At 36.1% G+C, this 25,688-nt stretch overlaps 1 protein-coding gene across 3 annotated transcripts in view; it reads right to left on the bottom strand.

Annotated features, from left to right (window-relative positions):
* ARHGAP5 (Rho GTPase activating protein 5) overlaps window positions 1–25,688 on the bottom strand; it is an 80,822-nt gene that overhangs the window by 27,753 nt on the left and 27,381 nt on the right. For 2 of the 3 annotated variants that reach the window (XM_010846984.1, XM_010846985.1), the window contains exon 3: window positions 9,664–9,811. In XM_010846984.1, the coding sequence (XP_010845286.1) occupies window positions 9,664–9,811 (148 nt within the window). The remainder of the gene's footprint in view (window positions 1–9,663; window positions 9,812–25,688) is intronic. The other variant, XM_010846986.1, reaches the window with a different exon arrangement.

The raw sequence follows: 25,688 nt of genomic DNA on the forward strand, positions 1-25,688 counted from the left end.
CCAACCAGTCCATCCTAAAGGAGATCAGTCCTGGGTGTTCACTGGAAGGACTGATGCTGAAGCTGAAACTCCAATCCTTTGGCCACCTGATACAAAGAGCTGACTCATTTGAAAAGACCCTGATGTGGGAAAGATTGAGGGCAGGAGGAGTAGGGGACGACAGAGGATTTGATGGTTGGATGGCATCACCAACTCGATGGACATGGGTTTGAGTGGACTCCGGGAGTTGGTGATGGACAGGGAGGCCTGGTGTGCTGCAGTTCATGGGGTCACAAAGAGTTGGACATGACTGAGAGACTGAACTGAACTGATATAAATTTAAATTATAAAAAGTCACACTATCTTTTGCAATGGTCATGCACTCGTTTTAGGAAAAAACAATAAATGCTAATTCTATTTTGGAAAATAAAGACTTAAAAAGATATCACTCTTGTGTTACTATTGGCACAAAGGACACACATGTAGGGTTATTAAAAGAAACTAGGGTTCATTTTTAAACATTTATTAAATAAAGATTTAATCATATGTGCCCCCAGTTTTAGGAACTACAGGTCCCTAATCTCTTAGAGATTATGGTCTAATGGCTATGGTGTTCAAAAAAACAAAAAGAAAGGATTAGCTGTACCCCAATGACCAGCTACTTCAAGAAGAAAATGTTCTTGCTAACAGATAAAAAATATGTTTCAAAGCCAGACAACACAAAAGGCCATTTATTAATATACTAGAAATCCTTAAGGAATTTCTGCTAGACACAGGCATACTAAAATTATCTCATGAAACGCTTTAAGGGCTAATTTATAATTCTTGGCTATATCAAGAATAAACAAGTCACTCTTGAATCATTAAAGTCAGATGTCAATGATCACAACTTTAAGCATTATCTGACACTGTTAAGGTTATTAAAAGTCTAGAATTTCCAAAGCAACCTAAGAAGTCCTTTAGGAAATAGCATCATGTGTTTCTTAGTGTGATGCATCAAAGAAAGATATCTCAGCCCTATGTAGAATTCCAGCCAAAAGTGTTTAAGTTGAATCTGACCAGGAATCAGACAAAATTTAGGAACATTCTGGGAAAAAAAACTTAAGAATTTTCAAAAAATGTGTCAAGAAAATATAAGGCTAGAGAACTATTATAGATTAAGGAAAGATAAAGAGACATATTTCATGCATAACAATAAATGCAAATGCACGATCCTTGATTGGATCCTAAACTGAAAGAACAAAGAAGCTGTAAGAGGGCATTACTGGGATAATAATGGAAATCTGCTTATAAACAAAATATTAAAAAGTAAGATTTTATCAATGTTTTATTTCCCAAAGGTGTTATTTATATTGTGGTTATGTGGAGAAAATGTTCTTAGGAGATATATGCTAAAAGATTCAAGAATGAAGTACATGGTGTCTGTAACTTTCCAATGGTTTAGCCAAAAAAAAAAAAAAAAGGTTGGGGAGAAATGTGGTAACCTCCTCCCCCAAAATTGGTATATCTAGATGAAAGTTATGTGGATGCTTCATAATATTATCCTTGTAACATTTCTGAAGGTTCAAAAAATTTTCAAAATGTTTAGAAATAAAGAAAACACTGGATGATTACTTCAGATTTGTGGTCACATATTTAACGTGAAATGCATGGTTTATGTTTTTCTACAGCCATGATCTACTTTTCTCGTCCAATTACAGAGAAGGCAGAGAGTTAGTTTAATCAAAGTTGAGGTTTGCCAAGAGAATAACATGGTGGGGTTTGATGAGATATGCAAAGGAATGAATATAAAAATGGACTGATATATAGGTAGGATAAGGAAGCACAGACGATAAAAGGCAATGACATTCAGTGAAAAAGTGTTATTTATTTAGATCAACGAAAATGAGTAGGAGTTCTTCAAAAAGGCAAGTGGGAATGATGAAGTATAAATAAAAACAAAGTTATAGTAACCTTTATTTTACCAAAAAAACAGAGATTCATTTATACTCATTTCACCTCAATTATTTCATTTATCATTGATGTGTTGGAACAACATAATTTTCAGACCAATATTTAAAGAACCTCACTGAGACACTCATGCTTCTAACATAATCTGAGCAGAAAAAATAACCTCTAAGCTTTAGAGGTAATCTTTTCTTTGTAATTTGTAATAATGAGGGCATTTCAGATTAACTACATCTACATGCAAATATAAATTTTAGGATAGTGAGAGAAATTCCTGATTTATCTGGAACTTGGTCATCTCATCCCCTAACCTATCATAACTTAAAAAATGCAAATAAAAAAGATTATAAATAACCAAAAAAATGTTACAAACCCCTGCACTAAAATATACTGTTTTTCTTTATAGGAGGAATACCTCCTGTTTACCCACAGATTCTATTCAACCTAACCAAAAACACAACTTAGACTAATTCTGCCATATGTTTTCCTGACTCACAACAAATTAGAAGTTGTAAACTGGAAATGCAAAATAAAATTATAAGCAGCAGGAGATACACTGGCAACAAAACATAAAACTGAAAGACTAAAATCAAGAAAAAATTTTAGAAAATCTCTAACATAGAAATGCTTCAAAAGTTCCTGAAGATAGCTCTTTAATAACAGAGAAAACTAGCTTTAAAATATTCTAAAGAATAAAAAGATAAAGGAAGAAACACTTCCTAGCTCATTCTATGAGGTCAGTATTACCCCAATACTAAAGCCAAAGACCCCAAAAGAAATGAAAGCTATATACCAATATTCTTTAGGAATACAGATGCAAAAAACTTCTGCAGAACACTAGCAAACTGAAGGGCTTTCCAGGTGGCACAGTAGTAAAGAAACTGCCTGCAAATGCAGGAGATGCAAAAGATGCGAGTCTGACCCCTGGGCTGGAAGATCCCCTACATTAAGGGATGGCAACCTGCTTCAGTATTCTTGCCTGGAGACTCCTTGGACAGAGAAGCCTGGTGGGCTAAGAGTCAGACGCAACTGGGCACCCACACAGCAAATTGAATTCAACAGCATTAAAAAGATTATATACCATGAGGCAGTGGGATTTATCACAGGAATGCAAATGTGGTTCAACATAACAAAAAGATAATGCAACTCACATTAATAGAACGAAAGAAAAAATCCCACATGATTATATCAACTGACACAAAAAATCATCTCACAATATCCAACACCCTTTCACAATAAAAAATACTCTACAAACTAGGAATAAAATGTTTTATGGATTGACTTAGTCTCCCCAAAAGATATGTTGACGTCATAACCCCCAATGCCTTAGAAAGGGACCTTACTTGCAAACAAGACCACTACAATCAGCTAGGATAAGATGAGGTCATATAAGATGAGGGTGAGTCCTTAACCCAACAACTAGCATCTTTCTAAGAAGGCAGATACAGCCAGAACTCCAAAGACAGAATGGAGTAACGTTATTACTTGTAAGCCAAGGAATATCAAGGATTGATAGACACCACCAGAAGCCAGAAAGAACCAAGAAAGGATTCTATCCAGTCTCTGAGGGAGCATGACCCAACTGACATCTTGATTTCAGATTTCCAGCCTTTAGGCTGTCAGCAAATACATTTCTATTGTTTTAAGCTACCCAGTTTGTGGGAGTTCATTCTGACAACTCCAGGAAACTAATACAGAAGGAAACTTCTATAACACGATAAAGAATATTTATGAAAAATTCAGAGCTAACATGATAATGGTGAAAGAAAGCTTTCCTCTAAAGTAAGGAATACCAACAATGCCTGCTTTCACCACAGCTATTCAATATTACACTGGAAGTTCAAGCCAGAGCAAGACACAGAAACAAAAGACAACCAAATTTCAAAAGAAGAAGTAAAGCTATCCCTATTCACAGTGGATATGACCTTATATACATAGAAAATCCCAAAGAATACACACCCACACCAAAAAAAAAAAAAAAAACCTAATATGCTAATAAAAAAATTCAGCAAAAAACAGAATAATCTTAAAAGCAGTTGGGAATTGAGGGGGAGAGGGTAACACATCATATACAGAGGAATACTGGAAAGAAAAACAGATTTTTTGGTAAATATCATGCAGAAGATGAGGAGCAATCCAAAAAACTGAAAAGAAAAAATCTAACAGCCTAGAAATAAAAGAACAAAGTTGGAGGACTAAACTTCCTGGTTTCAAAAATAACCCCAGAGATAAAATATTGAAAACAAACTGGTACAGACAAAAATGGGTAGGCATATAGATCAATGGAATATAAGTGGAAGAACTACTCACATTTATAGCCAAGTGATTTTCAAAAAGAATGTCAAGGTAATTCAATAAATGGTGCTTGGACAATGGATATGTACAAGCAAATGAATCAAGCTGGGACGCCTGCTTGTACCACACACAAAAATTAACTCAAAACGAATCACAGACCTAAATGTAACAGGTAAAACCAAAAAAGCTCTTAGAAGAATATATAGGAATACATGTTTGTAATCTTGGCTTTGGCAAAGCTTTCTTAGATATGATACCATGCACACAGTGACCAAAAAAAAATTAGATTTCATCAAAATTTACAACTTTTGTGCTTCAAATGATACCAACAAGAAATTTGGGGGAAAAAAACTGCAAATCGTATTTGAAAGCAACTTGTTCACTGCAGATGGTGATTGTAGCCATGAAATTAAAAGATCTTTACTCCCTGGAAGTAAAGTTATGACCAACCCAGACAGCATATTAAAAAGCAGAGACATTACTTTGCCAACAACGGTCTCTCTAGTCAAGGTTATGGTTTTTCCAGTGGTCATGTATGGATGTGAGAGTTGGACTATAAAGAAAGCTGAGCGCCGAAGAATTGATGCTTTTGAACTGTGGTGTTGGAGAAAACTCTTGAGAGTCCCTAAGACTACCAGGAGATCCAACCAGTCCATCCTAAAGGAGATCAGTCCTTGGTGTTCACTGGAAGGACTGATGCTGAAGCTGAAACTCCAATCCTTTGGCCACCTGATGCGAAGAGCTGACTCATTTAAAAAGACCCTGATGCTGGGAAAGATTGAGGGCAGGAGGAGATGGGGATGACAGAGGATGAGATGGTTGGATGGCATCACCAACTCAATGGACACGGGTTTGGGTGAACTCCGGGAGTTGGTGATGGACAAGGAAGCCTGGCATGCTACAGTTCATGGGGTTGCAAAGAGTTGGACACCACTGAGCGACTGAACTGAACTGAACTGTATCTAGAGTATATAAAGAACTCTTCAACTCAACACTAAGATAAACAACTGAACTTAAAAATGGCAAAGTATATGAAAAGATGTCTTTCCAAAGATATACAAATGGCCAATAAACAACTGAAAATTCCTCAAAGGGTTAAACATAGGGGCTTCCTTAGTGGCTCATATGGTAAAGAATCTGCCTGCAATGCCGGAGACCCGGGTTAGATCCCTGGATCAGGAAGATGCCCTGGAGGAGGAAATGGCAACCCACTCCTTCCATGGATAGAGGAGCCTCATGGGCTACAGTCCACAGGGTCGCAAAGAGTCAGACATGACTGAGCGATTAACACATACGTACCCTATGATCTAGAAATTCTGCTCCTAGGTATGTATACTCGAAGGAGGGAAAAATGTGTCCACACAAAAAACTGGTACATAAGTGTTCACTGCAGCAACATTCAGAGTTGTCAAAAAGTGGCAATCAACACAAATTCGCATCAATGGAACATTATTCAACAATAAAAATGCATGGGGATTCCCTGGTGGCTCAGTGGTAGAGTCTGTCTGCCAATGCAGAAGAAATGAATTCAGGGCTTGATCTGGGAAAACTCCACATGCTGCTGAGTTAGCCCATGCACCACAACCACTGAGCCTGTGCTCTAGGACCTGGGAGCTGCAACTACAAAGACCACGTCTGCAACTACTAAAGCCTGCGTGCCCTAGAGCCAGTTCTCGGGAACAAGACAAGCCACTACAATGAGAAGCCCACGCCCTCCATCTACAGAGTAATGCGCACAGCAACAAAGACCCCGCACAGCCAAAAATAAATAAAAATTATTTTAAAAAATGAAGTACTGAGAGATGCTAACGTGGATGCTATAAAACACTATGTTAAAGCAAAGAAGAAGACCAGAATAGGTAAATCTATAGAGTCAGAAAGTTAAGGGATGATGAGTATGGAGAATGGGGAACTGACTGCTTAATGGATGGGGTTTACTTTGGAAGTGATGAAAATGCTCTAAAATTGAATGTGCTGATGCTTGCACAACTCTGTGAACATACAAATATACCACTGGACTGTACAATTTAAATGGGTAGAGGGTAGAGTATGTGAATTATATTTTTATAAAGCTGTTTTCTAAGAGGATTATAACTTAAGAAAACCTTTCAAAAATAAGGATAATTACTTATTTGAAGTAAAAATTATGAACATATACTATGATACTTAAAACATATTGTAAATTTAAAGTGTACAATAGAAAAAGGGATTGGAGGGTTAAATGTACTGTTCCAAGGTTCTTAAGCTACACATTATGCTGGTGTAATGTTGTCTAAAGATGAATTGTGATTAAAGATATGTATTTAAAATTCGAGAGTACCACTTAAAATAACCCTAACAGATAAACATTGTAACTGGATGCTGGCGTTAAAATAAGAGAAAAAAGTTTTCAGCTTATCCAAAAGAAAGCAAAAACAGAAAAGGAATAATGTTCACACTAGACAAAAAATAAATAAAAACAAGACAGAAGATTTAAAACCAATTAGATTGATAATTACATAAAAAGCCAACGATCTAATAAATACTCCACTTAGAAGAGTGGATTGTCAGACTCAGTCCATGAGAAACTCCATTAAATAAGAAGATACAATTAAAAGGATTAAAAAAACATACTTCATAGAAAAAAAGAAAGAAAATGCAGTTTGCTACATTAATTTTAGATTAAGTAGGCTTCAAAACAAGGAGAATGCATCATAAAGATACTATTTCATAAAAAAGACATAATCCTAAATATATGTGAAACTAAAGAAATTACGAAACACATAACGCAAAAGCTAACACAACTCAAAGGAGAAACAGACAAGTATCAATCATGATTAAAGATTTTAACAGTACTCAATTAAAAAAAACAAGTCAACAAGAAAATCAGTAAGGACAGATAAGATTTGACCAATATTCTCAAAGAACTTGACCTGACATTGGATGAATCCTTCATCCAATAGCTTAATAAACATTTTGCTCAAGGTCCCAAGGAACACTCTTCAAAACAGACCACATTCTGGGCTATAAATAACAAGTCTCAATAAAGTTACACTGAAGTCAAACTGTTATCAACTGCAACAAAATTAAACTATAAATGAATAACAAAGTTATCTGGAAAACATCTGAAATAAAAATTAATGTGTTAAATTAAAAAGTCAAAAGGGAAATAAATTACAAAGTATCCTGAACTGAATGAAAATGGAAACAGCATTAAGACCTTGGTGTACAGCTAAAATAATATTTACAGGAAAATTTTAAATGCTAAACAGTATAGAAGACTGGACAAAATCACTAATCTAGGTTTATACCTTAAGAAACTATAAAAAAAATCGAAAGCAAAAAGAAGTAAAGAAGAAGCAGAATTCACTGAGTTTAGAAATGGACAAAAGAGAAAAAAAAAAATCAATAAAATCAAAAGCTGGTTCTTTGAAAAGATCAATAAAATGGACAAACTTCTAACAAGAAGGAAAAATGAAATTAGTAATGCCAAAAACAAAAGAAGAGGCATCAAAAGTATGATATGGAATTTTATAAACCACCTTATAGCAACTTGAATGAAAAGGATAAACTCCCTGAAAGACACAGTCAATGCTTACTGAATAAACTGAAAATCTGTACAGTCCTATATCCATTAAAGAAATTTAATCTATAGTTAAAAGCCTCCTCACAAAATTCCAGGTCCAGATAGTTTCGCTGGTGAATTCTCCAAAATTTAATAAAGAACTATTACCATTCTAGTAATGTCTCTTTCCCTTCTACCAAACCAGAAGGGAAAGAAACACGTGTACCCCAATGTTCATCGCAGCACTGTTTATAATAGCCAAGACATGGAAGCAACCTAGATGTCCATCAGCAGAGGAATGGATAAGAAAGCTGTGGTACATACACACAATGGAGTATTACTCAGCCATTAAAAAGAATACATTTGAATCAGTTCTAATGAGGTGGATGAAACTGGAGCCTATTATACAGAGTGAAGTAAGCCAGAAGGAAAAACATAAATACAGTATACTAACGCATATATATGGAATTTACAAAGATGGTAACAATAACCCGGTGTACGAGACAGCAAAAGAGACACTGATGTATAGAACAGTCTTATGGACTCTGTGGGAGAGGGAGAGGGTGGGAAGATTTGGGAGAATGGCAATGAAACATGTAAAATATCATGTAGGAAACGAGTTGCCAGTCCAGGTTCGATGCACGATGCTGGATGCTTGGGGCTGGTGCACTGGGACGGCCCAGAGGGATGGTATGGGGAGGGGGGAGGGAGGAGGGAGGAGGGTTCGGGATGGGGAACACATGTATACCTGTGGCGGATTCATTTTGATATTTGGCAAAACTAATACAATTATGTAAAGTTTAAAAATAAAATTAGAAAAAAAAAAAAAAGAACTATTACCATTCTATACAATCTTTTCCAGAAAACAGACTCAGTCTGTGATGCCAGCTTTACCCTGATACCAAAACCAGATATAAGGCACTGCTGCTGCTGCGTCACTTCAGTTGTGTCCGACTCTGTGCGACCCCATAGTCAGCAGCCCACCAGGCTCCCTCGTCCCTGGGATTCTCTAGGCAAGAACACTGGAGTGGGTTGCCATTTCCTTCTCCAATGCAGGAAAGTGAAAAGTGAAAGTGCAAGTCGCTCAGTCATGTCCGACCCTCAGCGACCCCATGGACTGCAGCCCACCAGGCTCCTCCATCCATGGGATTTTCTAGGCACTGCTAGAAAACTATAAATTGTTAATTCTTAGAATGCAGAATCCTTAACATTTTAGCAAACTGGGTCCAGCAATAACACATAGACCAAGTGGTATTTATCCCAGGAATCTCAGGTTAATTTAACATTTAAAAATCAATTAATGTAATTTCACCATTTACACTGAAGTAAAAATGAGCTTTCTAGATAAGACATTTGCCTAACTTTTCTATAAAAAAAAAAAAAAAGCTTATCAAAAGAGGTCATTAAGAATAAATAGAGCTATAATGAAATTAGCTCATGTTTTCAAACCATTAAATTTTGTAGTCTATTCAGATCACTACAGTTTCATGGTTAACTTGTATTCATTTTAAATGCACATAAACATAATATTCTGCCTATATTCCTCAACTGTGACTAGTCCAACAGATTCATTGGATGAAACAGACGTAAGAGCAGGCTTGTTTTTAAAACAGTGAGGATATCTACACACGCCTTACAAATACAACTCAAACCATATAAACCATATTAAGCTAGTGCTCCTGAATAAATAATAACATCACAAACAAGCTACCTCCTGTGCATTCATAAATATTGCTATGAATTTTAAAAGGAAAAATTCATGTGTAAAATGAGTTAAAAAATAGTATCAGTCTTAAACATTTTGAAAACATTCAAACTACTACCTTAAATCATACCTATGATTAAATAGTAGCATAAATTTTAAATCAAATGTCTTGCAATGGTAACTTCTATCCTACCTGTATCTTCAATAAATTCCACACATTTTTCAACAAACAGTGGTATAGGCTTCTCAGCTGTAACCAGATCCTGGAGGGGCATCCCAAAGTAATTACTTTCCCAATTTCTACGTGTTGGTGGATTGAAGTTCTTAGTTTTCTTTTTCTGCTATAAGAAAAAATATTTAAGTTAAAACTATTTTAATTAATTCCCTTTAAAATAACATTAGTATCAAGCAATATAAATACACAATTTGTATCAAAAGAAATATCTAAAAGTTACATCCAACCTAATGTCCATCAATATGGCATTCAATAAATAAATTCTGCTATAAACAGCAACTTGACTAAGAGAAAGAGATGAAAGTGAACAGACAAAAAATGGCTGAACAGAAGAAACTGTTCTCTTTGGAAAATAAGAGAAAACTGGATAGGCAGGAAAATTAGAAAAGATCATTTTTCAATGCCAATGAAAAGGAAAAACAAGGAGTAAGCATCACACAATTCACAGTTCAAGTGTGGTATGTTAATTGCTGCATTTGTTATTTGGTCTTTGACAAGTTCCAAGTGAGATTTTTGTGCATAGCTATACTAGTAAGCATAACATAGTTTTATTTATTGATTATATAATGAAGCTATGCAACTCCATGAGTGTCTAGTTTCATCATTTATGTCTTATTTCCCCATTTTCTTTCATACTATCTATTGAATATTTCTTAAACATTAAGATATTTTTTATAAAAGAAAGTAACATCCCAGTGGGAAATGAGATGCTAATTTAGTCTATTAAAAACATTTTACTAGGCACCCAAAAAGGTAATTTTTATTAGCAATGAACAAAACATTTTCACAATAGTAAAAAGTTACATAAGGATTTTCAAAGTTTAACTTCAATCTTGCATTGGGAGAAAATAGCTTCTTAACCAGGGAATGAACATTTCAAAAACTAAGGAAATACTGCCTGAAATTCAACCCTTAAGGAGATTCTGAGTCAGTCTTCCTTAAGTAGGGTGTATTTATATTTGTCATGAGTATTGTAACTGACTTACAAATCAGATAAAAACATGCTATTTCTAATCAGAAAAATGTGTGTGTGGGGGGGGGGGGGGCAGAAAGGGAGCACAGGCTGAGGTTTCAACACTTAAAATAACAGCCCTCATTTTAATTTCCGATTCTTCCCATCGGAATCTCTCCTTTGGATGGACTGACCTTTCAATATTCTTTCAAGTTCCGAGTTACGCAATTTCCCTGGTGGCTCAGACGGTAAAGAATCCAACTACAATGCAGGAGACCCAGGTTTGATCCCTGGGTCGGGAACATCCCTTGGAGGAAAAAACAGCAACCCACTCCAGTATTCTTGCTGGAGAACTTCACGGACAGAGGAGCCTGGTGGACTAAGGTCCATGGGGTTGCAAAGAGTCAGACACAACTGAGCAACTAACAGTCAATTAAATCCTTTCTTTCATTTCAATTTGAGGCTGCTCTACCTAGCAACATCCAGAGTTCATGAAATCCAACTTTTAAATTTTCATATACCATCACTCTGGTGATACAGCTTACACACAGTATAACTAGGTGTTTGGAATGTCACCATCAAAGCACTAGAGTACTTGACCTGGCTCAAGACCTAGCCCATCAAGTCAAGTAGTGTGGATTCTTTCTACTCCTTAGACGATCCTTCCACTAACCACCACCACCAAAACAAAACAATGTGCAAGAAAGCAGAAATGAGCTGAGGTAGGGATACAGTGGTTGGGTTGTCGTCTTTCTTAGGAGGAGCATTAAGATGCTTTCTAGTCTGTAAACTACTAGAAGCACCATTTGATTAGAAAAGTAAAAACTAAGGCAATGATGGGTGTTTTGTTTAGAATGATAATACAAGTGGTGAAAAAAGACTACATTTAAGCAGATTAATGATAACAGCAATGCCTAGCCTTTGGTAGCAGCAACAGAAATAAAAGATCTTAATCTGAAATGTCAACTAAAGGAAAAAGTTGTAAGAAAAGTAAGTAGCTAGTCCTAACTGCTCCAATCAACTCTTAAGAAATTTGCTTTTCATACTACCCTTTAGGAACCAATCTAAATTCTGAACACTTTACTAAAATTGGGGTTAGATTTCTCTGGGTTATGCTGAGGGGATATCTCCCAAGGTCCATAAATGTACAAAGGCAAGTTACTCAATTCTGCAGATTCAACATCACTAATCTGAGGGAATGAAAGGCTAGGTGGCTTATAGCATGGAATTTCTGGCAAACTCTAAAGGGATAATTTACTAACATTTAACCGCCTTGAAAATCGAGTTACAGGTCACACACACTGTAGGGGAAAAAATGTGTAAAAAACTTACGAGACTACCAATTTTTCTACTAATTTATACTGCTACAAAATAAAATTCTGTGTAGGAAAGCTGTTTTGAATTAGACACTCCTATATTAGCTTTCATGATGAAGAAAAATGTCTGTAACTTTTTTCTGTAAGTGACAGATCTTTTATTTATTTATTTAGGCTGCATTTGGTCTTTTTCTCTAGTTGCTGCGAAGGGGGACTACTCTCCAGTTGTGGTGCAAGGAATTCTCATTGCAGAGGTGTCTCTTGTTGCAGAGTACAGGCTCTAGGTACTGAAGCTCTAGGTTTCAGTAGTTGTAGTGCATAAGATTAGTTGCTCCACAGAATGTGGGATATTTCTAAACCAGGGATCAAACCCATGTCTCCTGCATTGTCATGCAGAGTCTTCACCATTGAGCCACCAGGGAAGCTCTATAAACTGACAGTTCTTAGGAACAAAAATCGCTTCAGAGAGTTCTTTAAAAATGTGAATTTTGAAAAACTACATAATTCTAATATACAACCCTTAGTTAAGAGTTGCTAATCTATAGCTTCAAATTTATACCAATTTAAAATAATTTATATACTATAAAATCTATTTCATAAATTAAACTGTCTAAGGCTAGATAATGACAACTTTTATTGCCATCAAGGTTTTCTGAAATGCAAGAAAAAAGATGGGGCATATGGTTATTTGGTCATTTATATCTATAGCTTTTGACCAATCATTAGTCAGAAGTGGCAGCCCCCAATTAAATAATTGTGTTAGTAAGAAAACAAATCTGATTTATGATAATTCAACTTCTGATTCATCATTACATATAAATCTTAATTTCTGCTTAAATACAAATACCCATGGTCTTTTTTTCTGGCCACTTAGGTAAATCTCATGTCTGCAAAAGCGTATCTAGTAAAACAAACATTCCATTTCACAAATAATATGAACAATGTTACTAATTAAGTGTCTAGCAGATATTAAAAACTATCATTAGAGTAAGTAAACACAAAAAGGTATATAAATAGCTCTTTACAGAACTGGCTCTTCCCCTTCAGCAGTATCAGCAACACAACAAAGGAGAAAAACTAAGCAACATCCTGAAGTAAATACTATAATCAATAACACTGAAAAAAAACACAATACCTCAATTCACAGGTAATCAACCAACTGAAGAAAACTTTGGTAGCAAGAAACAGTGGAGGTAGTTTTCAAAGAATAAATCTAGGAAACAAGAAATTTTGGACTTCTCTATTGTCTTTAAGATGGGATTCTTGAAATAAAAGATGGAAGAAGAAATGAGACAACCATAGGTAAGATGTAAAGAAAGTAAAGAAAAAACCCATTAAAGAAATGAATACCCTCTTTGGTAAAACACTCAATGATTCAAAATATCAGAATAAAGTGGAAAAGATCATCAGAGTCCTCTTTTCTACTATATCATTTCTCTGACACACACCAAAAACCACTTTTGCTCCCATTTTAAAAAGAAATCTTCATCTTCCTCTCCCTGTGAGTAACTGCTCCAGAATGAGAATTCCTTTTCGTAGAACAAACTCATTGGAAAAGACCCTGATGGCAGAAGGAGACTGAGGGCAGAAGAAGGGGTAACAGAGAATGAGATGGTTGGATGGCCTCATCAACTCAACGCACATGAGTTTGAGCAAACTTTGGGAGATGGTGAAGGACAGGGAAGCCTGGTGTGCTGCAGTCCATGGGGTTACAAAGAGTCAAGACATGACTGAGCAACTCAACAATAAACTCCACATAAATCACCTATACTAGTTGTCTCTAATCCCTCTCTTTCCAGTCCCTTTTATATGTACTCAAATTAATCTTTTGCTCAGATGATAAAGAATCCGCCTGCAATGCGGGAGGACCCTGGGTTGAGAAGATCCCCTGGAGAAGGGAACAGCTACCCACTTCAGTATTCTGGCCTGGAGAATTCTATGGACAGAGGACGCTGGCAGGCTATAGTCCATGGGGTCGCAAAGAGCTCTGACTTCACTTCAAGTTAATCACTTTCATCACTTCACTAAATCTGCTCTTATTAATATTATAAATGATCGTTCTGCAATAGTCAGTTTTCAGCTCTCCTCTTAACCTTTCAACAGTTATTCTCTTGAACAGACTTCAGGAGACTACCTTTGTTATCTCACTTGTCCTCCCCTTATTAGTCTCCTTTGCTGGTCCCTCTTGGCAACCTTGTAATACTGGCAACACCCCAGGCCTCAGTCCCTGTCTTTTTTTCTCAGTATCTATAATCACCCTCTTGGTAATGTCACCCATATGCTGATAACCCAAATCAATACCTCTAGCTCAGCTCTTTCTCTTGATCTCTAGACTCATTTGGAACATTCTACCTGACATTTTCACTTGAATGTCTGAGACATTTCCTAACATGTGCAAAACTGAACTCCTAATGATGTATTTCCTTAAAATGCACTCCATGTTTAGCCTTCTATATACATCTCAGTTGCTGACAATTCCATCCTTTCAGTTGCCAGACTAAAATCTTGGAGTCATCTTTGATACCTCTTGTTTTCTCACATCCTACTTTCAAATGTATGATACAGCAATTACCCACATCTTAACCATCTTACTGTGTTGACTGCCTAATCAATCCTCCCTGCTTCTACCATCATTCCTTACAAACCATTCTCAATAAAGCAACCAGGATAATGACTCCACAAATAATGGCCTTTAAGGGCATATACAATCTTGCATGCCTTGAACTCTGCCTCTTTTTATTCCGACCTTATTTTCCTGTACCTTCTCCTTCATTTTACTTCCTTTCCTCCAACTACATGGCTTACTTGCTTTTTCAGCATGCAACATATGCTCCTAATTTTACGTCTGTTCCCTCTACCTTCTCAATGAGGCCTACACTATTAAAAACTGACTATTAAAAATTGTAATCTATGGCCTGTCTCCTGCCCAGAACTTCCAATCCCTCTTACACTGCTTTTCCTATCCACAACACTATATGATTTTCTCACGTATCATCATCATATGCCTGCTACAATTTAAGCTCCACACAAGGGCAGGGATTTTTATCTGCTTTGTTCATTAATATACTTTAATGACCTGGAATACTGTTCGTAAAGAAGAGAAAGGTACAAAGTCAAGGTACAAGTCAAGGTCTCTTCTGAAATAATGAATTTAACTTGCAGACAGAATAATCTCATCATGCACCAAGGAAGATAAACAAAAAATAGGAATAAACCATCAAGTTACAGATATGCTGCAGAATTGGAAAGCTTCAGAAATCTTAAAAAGCATTTAGGTAGAAGAAACCAATGACCAACAATGGTGAAAAAATATCAGGCTAGCCTCAAAGGTCTCATGAAAACCTAAAAAGTCAGAAAACTCATTTCTATAGGAAATGAGAAAAAGATCTGTCAAGGATTCTTTACTTAGTGTGTCATCCAAATATGGGTAATATGCAACTCTAAAAGGAACTATAAAGTTCTCAAATACGTAATAATTAATATTTAAATAATAGCACTCTCAAACTGCTTTCTTACAAATCCTAATCACATAATGAAACATCATTGGGTGGAGAACAGGGGACACAGGAATAAATTAGGAGTTTAGGATTTATATATATATATTTATTAGTATATATAAAGTAGGTAACCAACAGGGACCTACTGCATAGCACAGGGAACTATTCTCAGTACTTTGTAATAAGCTACAAGATAAAAGAGTATGAAAAATATATATATACACACACATACATAATATCTGAATCACTTTGCTGTACATGTGAAACTAATAAAACATTCAAAATCAACTATACTTCAATCAAACCACAATGAAACATCATCAGTATTAAAGAACTTACATCTGGAAAATGTGTGCTTTGAAAAACATAAAAATAAACACTTAAACACAAAACTAATTCTGAGTTACAGTGGTACAGCTACTAAACAGAATATTATCTGTAATTTTATGAGTCAATGTACAGAATGTAAAAATTAAACAACTAGTAGGCCAGAACCAAAAGCTTCAACCTATCCTAAAAAAGGTGGTGGGGAGTAAAAGATAAAGTAATTATGTTAATACGCAACAGGGTATCACAATATACTATGAAGGATTAAGGATGTTAAACTGAAGTTGGGATTCAATATAAACTTAAAGATAAAAGGAAGCCTCAAATAAACTAATAGCTCCTTTCTCTTCTTTTTTTTTTGCTGATGAAAAATAAAAATAGAAAATGAGAAAAAAGCAAACTGAAACATAAAAATAAATGTAAATGGGGGTTTCCCTGGTAATTCAGTAGTAAAGAATCCGTCTGCCAGTGCAGAAGACACAGGTTCAATCCCTGGACCGGGAAGATCCCACATGACTCGCAGCAACTAAGCCCGTGCGCCACAACTACTGAGTCTGTTCTCTATAGAGCCCAGGAACCACAACTACTGCCGCCAACTACGGAAGGCCTCGTGCCCTAGAGCCCAAGCTCAGCAACAAGAGAAGCAACTGCAATGAGAAACCCGAGCTCCGCAACTAGAGAGTAGCCCCACCACCTGCAAACTGAGAAAAGCCCACGCAGTAACGAAGACCCAGCACAGCCAAAAACAAAGATTAAAAAAAAAAATTTTTTTTTAATATCTAAATGGAATAAGATCAGGTAAGTTATAAAAGACTCTCAGACTTGGTAAAAAAAAAAAAAAAAACTAAACTAAACGCGACTAACCACATGTCATTTTAACAGACACTCCTAAAAGTTGAAAACAAAATGATGGAAAAAAGAATGATTTTTGTTTTTACAAGAGCAATGTTAACTCTGCTGCTGTCTTCAAAGCAAAAAGCTTTGAACCATACAAGAGAGACTCACATGATAATTATCCAGAATTCAACCCATCAAGTAGCAACAAACTATAGCAGAAATATGTACCTCTAAGGAAACAGAAATTTTTAAATGATCTCCTTTAGTTCTTGTCAGATCAAGTATACCAAAATTATGGATAACAAAGATGAATTAAGAAGGTTGATTTCAACAGATTTATATATACTAATATATGCTAAAGTTTAGGAACCAGATATATAATCTCATTCCAAAGTAAATCATTTATGTTAATATTATAGAAAAAATTAAAAAACAAATACTAAAGTATTGACAACAATCCTCTAAGTTTAGAGGATGGTAAAAAAGGAAAGAAAGAAAAGGTTGGGGTGAGGTTACACAGAATTTTCACTGTAGGTTGTACAGTTCCTTTTGTAAAGAAAACGCTTTCTGAGAAGACAAAGATTACTTGTGTAACCAGAAAAAAAAAAATCAAGATCTTAAAAATTATGCCTATGGAAAAAAAAAACTGTCTACAACGCATAAATTGTAATCCTGTTTTCAAAAAGGAAAGAGATAGGAAATCAAATTTTTCCCCAGTAGCTTCCAATTTGAGTTTTCCCTTTCTTACATACTCTGTCCCACACAGATTCTCAACGTATCACAGCATGCTGAAAAACTGAGAAGTTGGGCAATCAAAGAAACTCATGTAACTACAAGCACTACCTACCCTCTCTCTTCCTAATGTCCTCAATTCACATTTCATCCATCTATCCCTCTCCTGGGTCATTCTTATGAATATACAAATATACTATCTCTCATTTTAAAAAACAAACACAAAAACAAAACCCTCCTTTGATCCCATATTGAGCTCTACTGTCCCAATTCTTGCTCCTCTTCATAGAAAAACTTCTTGAAGATGTCATCTACATTTACAATCTCTATACTTTTCCACATCCCATTCACTCTTCAACCTACTTCCATCTGGCTTTCTCTCCCGTCCCACTGAAATGCTTGTTAAAATCAGACACCTCTACACCATCAAATCAAAAAGAAACTTTTCATTCCTCTTGAGCTCTCAGCAACTTTCTTGATTGATCACTTCTTAAACACTTGCTCTCTTGGCTCCCATGTCACGACTCTTTACTAGTTTTTCCTCTTTTCTCCCCAAGAATTCCTTTTTCAGTTTCATCTACTATAACTCTTTCTGGTTTACCCAGTGTCAGTTCTAAGTTCTCCCTTCTCCACCCATTCTCTGTCCTTATGTGAATTTATCTAAACTCATGGCTTTCAATGTTCTTCTATCCTGAAAACTTTTCCTGTGAGTATCAGATTCATACATCTAACCTTTATACTTCCACTGGGATGTCAACACAGGTATTTTAACATAATATAAAAGGCACAAAACAGATGTCCTGATTCTCTCTGATCTGAAACTTTTCACCCTTAGCTTAGTCTTCTTCACTATCCCAGCAAATCTAAACCCACCCGTTGCTTATACCATTGCTTATACCATAAATTAATAATCAATCTTGATTTTCCCTTACTCTCTACAGTGAATGCATAAGAAGCCCTATTGGTAGGACTTCCAAAATACTCTAGAAATTGTCCTAGAGTATTTCCTTTTTATTACCTTTTTATTAAAGGGTAATTTTCCTTTTTATTACTTACACCTTGGCACAGTATCTGGCACACAGGTGCTCAGTCAACACTAAAAGAAGCAAACAAAATGATAAACAGGAGCCTGAGAAAGCATTCACGATATAATGTTTCTGTTAATAAACATACAAGGTACTGTTGGTTTATTTACCAGTTATGCAAATAGTTTCATTATACCTAATTTTTTTTCCTATGGGAGTCAACATATAGGTGTACCTAAACTTAAGTATTTGAACCTAATAAAATCAGGATTCATACAAAATAATGATTCCTATCATAAAACTACAAGAAGAATTAACAACCAACTCTATGCAAATTCATTTGGAATAAAGTAATGTATCTTCAACAGAATGTAAGAACTGAGCATTTACCATGTACGTAACATCATGCTAGGTATTCTGCAGGACAGGGCACACAAAGCCACACACGTGAAAAACTTCACAGAATACACACACACACACACACGAGTACAAGCAAACCTGGCAGACTTCAAAGACCCGTGGGTTAATGTCAATATCCTGTTTGTGATATTGTACTAGTTTTGTAAGATGTTACCTTTATGGGAAACTGGACAAAGGGTACATGGAATCTTTCTGCATTATTTCTTACAATGGTATGTCCATCTACAATGAATCAAGTTAAATTTTTCTTAAAAAGGTCACTGCAATAATCCAAGTAGGAAGTTATGATAACCTCAACTAAGACTGTGACAATGAAATGGAAACATGTTTTATGGCAGAATAAAGATCAGCCAACTAAAATAAATAGCAATAGCATGTAGTTTAGACCCAGAGCACCTCCTTCATGAAAATACATTCTTAACCAATCATGGTGAGGATAGGGAAGTAATATCTATGACCTGTGAGGAAAAACCTGCCTCTCCTAATGAGCAGGTACAAACATGCCTCGTACGATCGACTTCTAGAACGCACAGGAATTTCCTTAAAGGCCCATTCAGCTAGACAGAGTTTCTCAACTTCAGTATTATTGACATTTTGAATTACAGGGTGTTTAGCAGCATCCCTGACCTTTACCCAACAGCTATCAGTAGCAAACCCCCACCCTAGTTCTGACAGCCAAAAATGTCTTCAGGCATTGCCAGATGCTCACTGCAGGTCAAAACTGACCGTGGTTGAGAACCATTGTGCTAGCTAATAACAAGGACTGAGAATTCAAATTTGGGAGATGGCTATAAATATAACCCTGAGAAGTCTGAGTTTTTTTTAAATTCAGGATTGAGAATCACTACTATAGGGTACACAAAGATGAATGATAATCATAACAGCCCTCAAAAAGCTTACAATGTAATAATAAAAATAAAACTTACTGAACTACAAAGCAGTAAAACTACTATAAAGTGATTATGCTGGAAGAATATTACACCATAGCATGTGTGTGTGTGCTTAATCGCTCAGTCGTGTCCAATTCTTTGCAACCCCTTAGACTGTAGCCTGCCAGGCTCCTTTGTCCATGGGATCCTTGAGGCAAGAATACTGGAGTGGGTGGGTAGCTGTTTCCTTCTCCAGAGTATCTTCCTAACCCAGGGATCAAATCCAGGTCTCCCACATTACAGGTGGATTTCTTACCAGCTGAGCCACCAGGGAAGCCCAAGAATACTGGAGTGGGGAGCCGATCCCTTCTCCAGGGGATCTTCCTGACCCAGGAATCGAACTGGGTCTCCCACATTGCAGGCGGATTCTTTACCAGCTGAGCTACTAGGGAAGCCCATAGCGTAACACACCAATATAAGAAAGAAGTCTTTAGTGGAAGCCAGTGTTCTGTGAAGATCTACTTAATACTTTAGAAAAAAACCAATTCTATAAGAAATGTTAGGTGCTGAGACGTTCAAACACTTTACAAATGAGAGATAGTGTGAATACTCTCTCACACCCTTTAACCTAACACTATGTGAAAAGAAGGAAGAGAAAACTGAGGGCAAATAAAATGTGGTCTGGGTTCTTGTATATACTAATCAGACAAAATGGTTCTCACACTGATTAATCTCTAAGATGACATCTTCCTATAAAGCATTTCCACATATATTATCTACCTGGCAGGCATTTTATTAATGCCATTAACAACTTTATTACAAAAAAAAATTAAATCTGGAGTCACATCATCGACTCAATGGACATGAATCTGAGCAAACTCCAGGAGATAGTGAAGGATGAGGAAGCTGAACACAACTGAGCAACTGAACACCACCACCAGGAGGGGGACCTAGCAAAATCTATTCCAGTAAAGGATGAGTAGATTTCTTCCCAGCTTCCCTAAATATTTATTTTCAAGTGTATTAAAGGGAAAATAAGTTTTATATTATACCCAGCATTTTATTCTTAAAACCACTACTTCTCCCTTTGCTTTTCATGTCATCTGTTAGGTTCTTTCTGGTACTCTAGTGACTTGCCAATCCAACAATGAGAGCATCAGTAAAGAATGAAGAAAAATTCAAGTGTGTTCTCCTCTTGCATCAACAAAGGTTCTAGAGTCCACAGTTTTAGTAAGTACATAAGAAACCTTTAAAATGCCACTAAAATTTTGCAAATGTGCATTTTTCCTTTTTCCCAAACCCTTCCTTAGATTCTCAAAGGCTAAGAACAATTTCCAGAAAGCTCAAAACAATTACACATGCACATGCAAAATGTACCTTTTATTTGGACAAAGTTACTTTCTCAAGACGACTTTTGTCATACCCTTGATATTTTGTTCTAAGAACTGCAAACATCAGAAATTACTACTTTTAAAAAGTAGTCGTCCTTCCTCTGAGGCGTCTCTTTACATAATCACAGATTAAGTCCTATTGACGGCTCTTTCAACACTCCGACTATGATGACAAGAAAAAGTTAAGAGCTAAAAATTATACAACAATACCTACTGTAGAAATAACTCTTCTAGGGCTGAGTGGGACAATTTGCAGTACATAAAATTTTGGAGCACATAAAATTGATAACCCTATAGACTCATAAGTCTTGGAAGAGTAACAACTGCCCACTCATATAAAATTATAGTAAGAACACATATTTTGTGTTACAGGAGTTAAGTGCCTCCTTGATATGTATATATATATATTCTGGTTTATATTTTGGTGGTGGTTTTTACCATACATCAACATTAATCAAGCCATGGGTGTACATGTGTCCCCCAATCCTGAATCTCCCCCCACCCCATCCCTCTGGGTTGTCCCAGAGCACTGGCTTTGAGTGCCCCGCTTCATGCATTGGACTTGCACTGGTCATCTGTTTCACATATGGTAACATGCATGTTTCAGTGCTATTCTCTCAAATCATCCCACCCTCGCCTTCTCTCACAGAGTTCAAAAGTCTGTTCTTTACATCTACGTCTCTCTTGCTGTCTTGCATATAGGGTCGTCATTATCATCTTTCTAAATTTCATATACATGTTAATATACTGTATTAGTGTTATTCTTTTTGACTTCACTTCGTATAATAGGCTCCAGTTTCATTAACTAAACATATTCTAAAAATTATAATGCTATAGAACTAAGAGTAACTTCAATAATTTGTGCTATGCCAGGTTTTGCTAAACATTCAACATACTACTATGAAAGCTAAGAAAAAACACAAAGTTTGAATAGAGACAACTGAAGACATTAACATTTGCTCTTAAATTAGTAAAAAACAAGCATATCACTGACAATCATTTAAAATAAGTCTTATTAGAACGTGTCAATCAAAATATACTTTAAACACTAACCATTCTGAATTACATTTTATTTTGAATTTGAAGAGCAATAGATCTTGGTCAAACCCACAGCAAAAACCAAATCCAAAGAAACAGCAAACAGTAAAATACAGGCAGAAATACTCATATATTCACACTTATGTCATACCATTAATTGATGTCACCAGCACCAGAAATGCTACTAAAGAAACCAATTTTAACTTCATGAGAAATTTCTGAAACACTTTAGAACTAATCAATCAGAGGCAGAACATATTTAGCCAATTAGCCAGTATGAAAGCAATAGAAGCTGTTACTAAAGACACCTAAGTAAATGCTTTCCAAATGAGAGATACCAGAAGTTTTACTAACCTTGATGAAAATATAAAAAATGCTTAATATTCAACAAAACCAAATTTACTAGACTGAATTCCTGAAAGCAGAGCCCACGACCAAGTCATAACTTTGGACAGTGTTCCTCTGTCATAGCAAGCATTCAGTAAGATGCTTATTAGATAAAAAAACAATTTCTTGAGTCAAATAAATGCAATTATTAAAATATATATATATATAAACGGTTGTTTTATTACCACTACAAAAAAAAGTCATATATTCATACTGACTTCAATTGATCATAGTACAACACATTGTGCGAGGACATGGAGATCAACTATAAACAAGATATAAATCCAGCCTGCAGTAGACACTGGCTTTCATCCCTTAGAAATTACCCTAATTTGGGGGAAGCCAACCTCACCCAGAGCTCTAAAGGCTCAGGTCAACATTCAGCAGCATAATTCTACTCTCCTGGCCAGACTTCATTGGTTAGGAATGGAGACAGGACCCAACTCACAGCAATGAAACTGGAAAAGATGCTGACGCTGACTGAGGAATCTGGGAAAGCAGTTTTCTCATTCTTCTGAACACACTTCCTTTACAAAAGTGACCCTTATTCTCTCCATTAAGGAAGTGTCTGCAAGGTAATAATAGATACAATGGGCACCCTATATCAACTGCCCAGAAATTTTTAGATTAAAAAAAAAATAGGTAAAAAATAGAAAATCTGAAACTGTCAAGCAGTTCAAGACTTGGTTAAATGACCCTATTCATTAAACAGGTACAAACTACATTATCTGTATCTGACCTCTAAGAACTCCTCTTTCTATAGTAAGTTTTTCAAGCATTCAATTTTTAGTTAGCCTTAAATATAATTCTTTCAGGACTCTAGTTTCTCTCGGATGTGAACACCGACAGTCACATAAGTAACCGTCAGAAGGTTACACTAAAAAAGTGATACACATTAAAAAAAAACAACAACATGCAACTTACCCTATAACTTATACATTCTGATACAGACAAACAGCAGTTCAACACAGACATATTTTCACGTATTTCATTACTTTTGTATCTGGGATGAACAATTTCTAGATCAAGAGAAAGTTCTTGTTACCACTGTTTGGCTTGACAGTATTTTCAAACTGGGCATTTTACTTAATAAAGACTGAGGTTCTAGAAGTCAGAAGTCTAATAATTCTAAACTTAAGATTTACTATTCTAAAGCATCTACCATAGTAATAGCTTGGTGTCAATTCACTACTTACTAATAATACATTAACTTGTTTTGAAGAAAACATACCTACTTTGGTATTCTTTCCTTAACAGGCTCTAAGCCCTAGTACAATAGCTAAAGCAGCAGAATCTTCTAAGATACTGATAGAGGGGTTTAGTAAGAAGGGAGCAATAAAAAAAAATAATAATAATAATATGGATTGGAAGGAACATCTGAGGGTAAAATACCAGTTGGTAGTTGCTAATAAAAATAAGTGGATGAAAAGATTCACGACCTGGAAACGACAGGAAAACAACTTTTAAAAAGGCTGAAAATGAAAAATCATTAGAATACCAGCTTATTCTGCTGCTGCTAAATCGCTTCAGTCGTGTCCAACTCTATGCGACCCCAGAGACGGAAGCCCACCAGGCTCCCGTATCCCTGGGATTCTCCAGGCAAGAACACTGGAGTGGGCTGCAATTTCCTTTTCCAATGCATGAAAGTGAAAAGTGAAAGTGAAGTCGCTCAGTCGTGTCCGACTCTAGGGACCCCATAGCCTGCAGCCTACCAGGCTCCTCCGTCCATGCGGTTTTCCAGGCAGAAGTACTGGAGTGGGGTGCCACTGCCTTCTCTGCCAGCTTATTCTAATGCACCACAAAATTCACCAAGTATTCTACTATTTACTATCTGAATCAAGAGGATAGCACCAAAATGGATACTGAAGAAAAGACAAGTACATCTCACTTCACTGCATGCATGTGTTAAAAACTGGCAATTTTATCAATACAACTCAAAATTTCTCATTTAGTTTATTCTCTTAAGCACTGTTTTACAAGCACTTGTAAGTTACAAAATCAATTTAATAGGTCATAAACCAGCACCTATTTTTTCACTATAATAGGCTAGAAAATCAAAATAACTTATAAAGTAGGTACTGTTTTAGAAAATTCCCTTTACACAGAAATATATATGTATAATGGGCCATGATTTAAGAAAATAATCCTTACAAATCTTTCCAAATCAAGGAATATCTTACAGCTCTTGTCCCTACAACTAATACTAAACTCCTCTGGGGGTACAGAACAAAAGATAGTTAAGCATAAAGCCATCTCTGACTGGCAGAAATGACAATTAAAGCCCACATTAGGAGAATCAGGTCTTTGAGCCTCTTTTAAATGCCACTAATGCCCAAATGTTATGATTTTCCAGATGTCAAGGAACCTAAGAAAATATTCCTAGACTATAGCTCCCATGCTAGAATCAAAGAACAAAGGTTAAGAGAATGAACTTTTCTCTTAGAGAGAAAATAAAAGAAAGAAAAGAAGTACATAAACTTAGGATCAGAAATCACGTAAGTGCAAAACTTAGGAGTATTTAATTTAAAAATGAGTCAGGAAAGTAATCCAGCAAATGGGATAGAGGACTATTCTGAAATACAGATGGAGTATACTGGGATATTTCAGGCATGAAGCACATTATAATAGCATTTATTGAGCACTGCTACATGGCAGGCATTTGAAACACATAGTTCCAACTTCTCCCACAATTCCAAGGAAAACATTGTAATTCTTAATTTACAGGTGAGGCAATCAGCTAAGAAAGGGTATGTGATCTTTGTTTATTCTCCCTACCTTTAAGGATAATCTCTGCTACCTGGCCATTCAACGTTGGTAGCTCTTCAAGGCTGTGTTAGACAACTGTATTCACTCCCCCTATGTCATTTCATCTACTGCCATCTCTGCTTCACTGTCTCCTAAATATGTATCTCCAACTCAGACCTCTTCTCTGAAGATCTGCATATCTAAATACCTACTTGACACCTCGACCTGAACTCTAACTTCTACCCCTCAATTCCAAACCTGGCAAATTTCCAATGCTCTATGTAAGGAACTTCCTGGTGGCTCAGACAGTTAAGCGTCTGTCTAGAATGCGGGAGACCTGGGTTCGGTCCCTGGGTCAGGAAAATGCCCTGGACAAGGAAATGGCAATCCACTCCAGTACTATTGCCTGGAAAATCCCATGGACAGAGGAGCCTGGTAGGCTACAGT

This window comes from Bison bison, unplaced genomic scaffold (assembly GCF_000754665.1).
Source record: "Bison bison bison isolate TAMUID 2011002044 unplaced genomic scaffold, Bison_UMD1.0 scf7180017864242, whole genome shotgun sequence".
Taxonomy (NCBI): domain Eukaryota; kingdom Metazoa; phylum Chordata; class Mammalia; order Artiodactyla; family Bovidae; genus Bison; species Bison bison.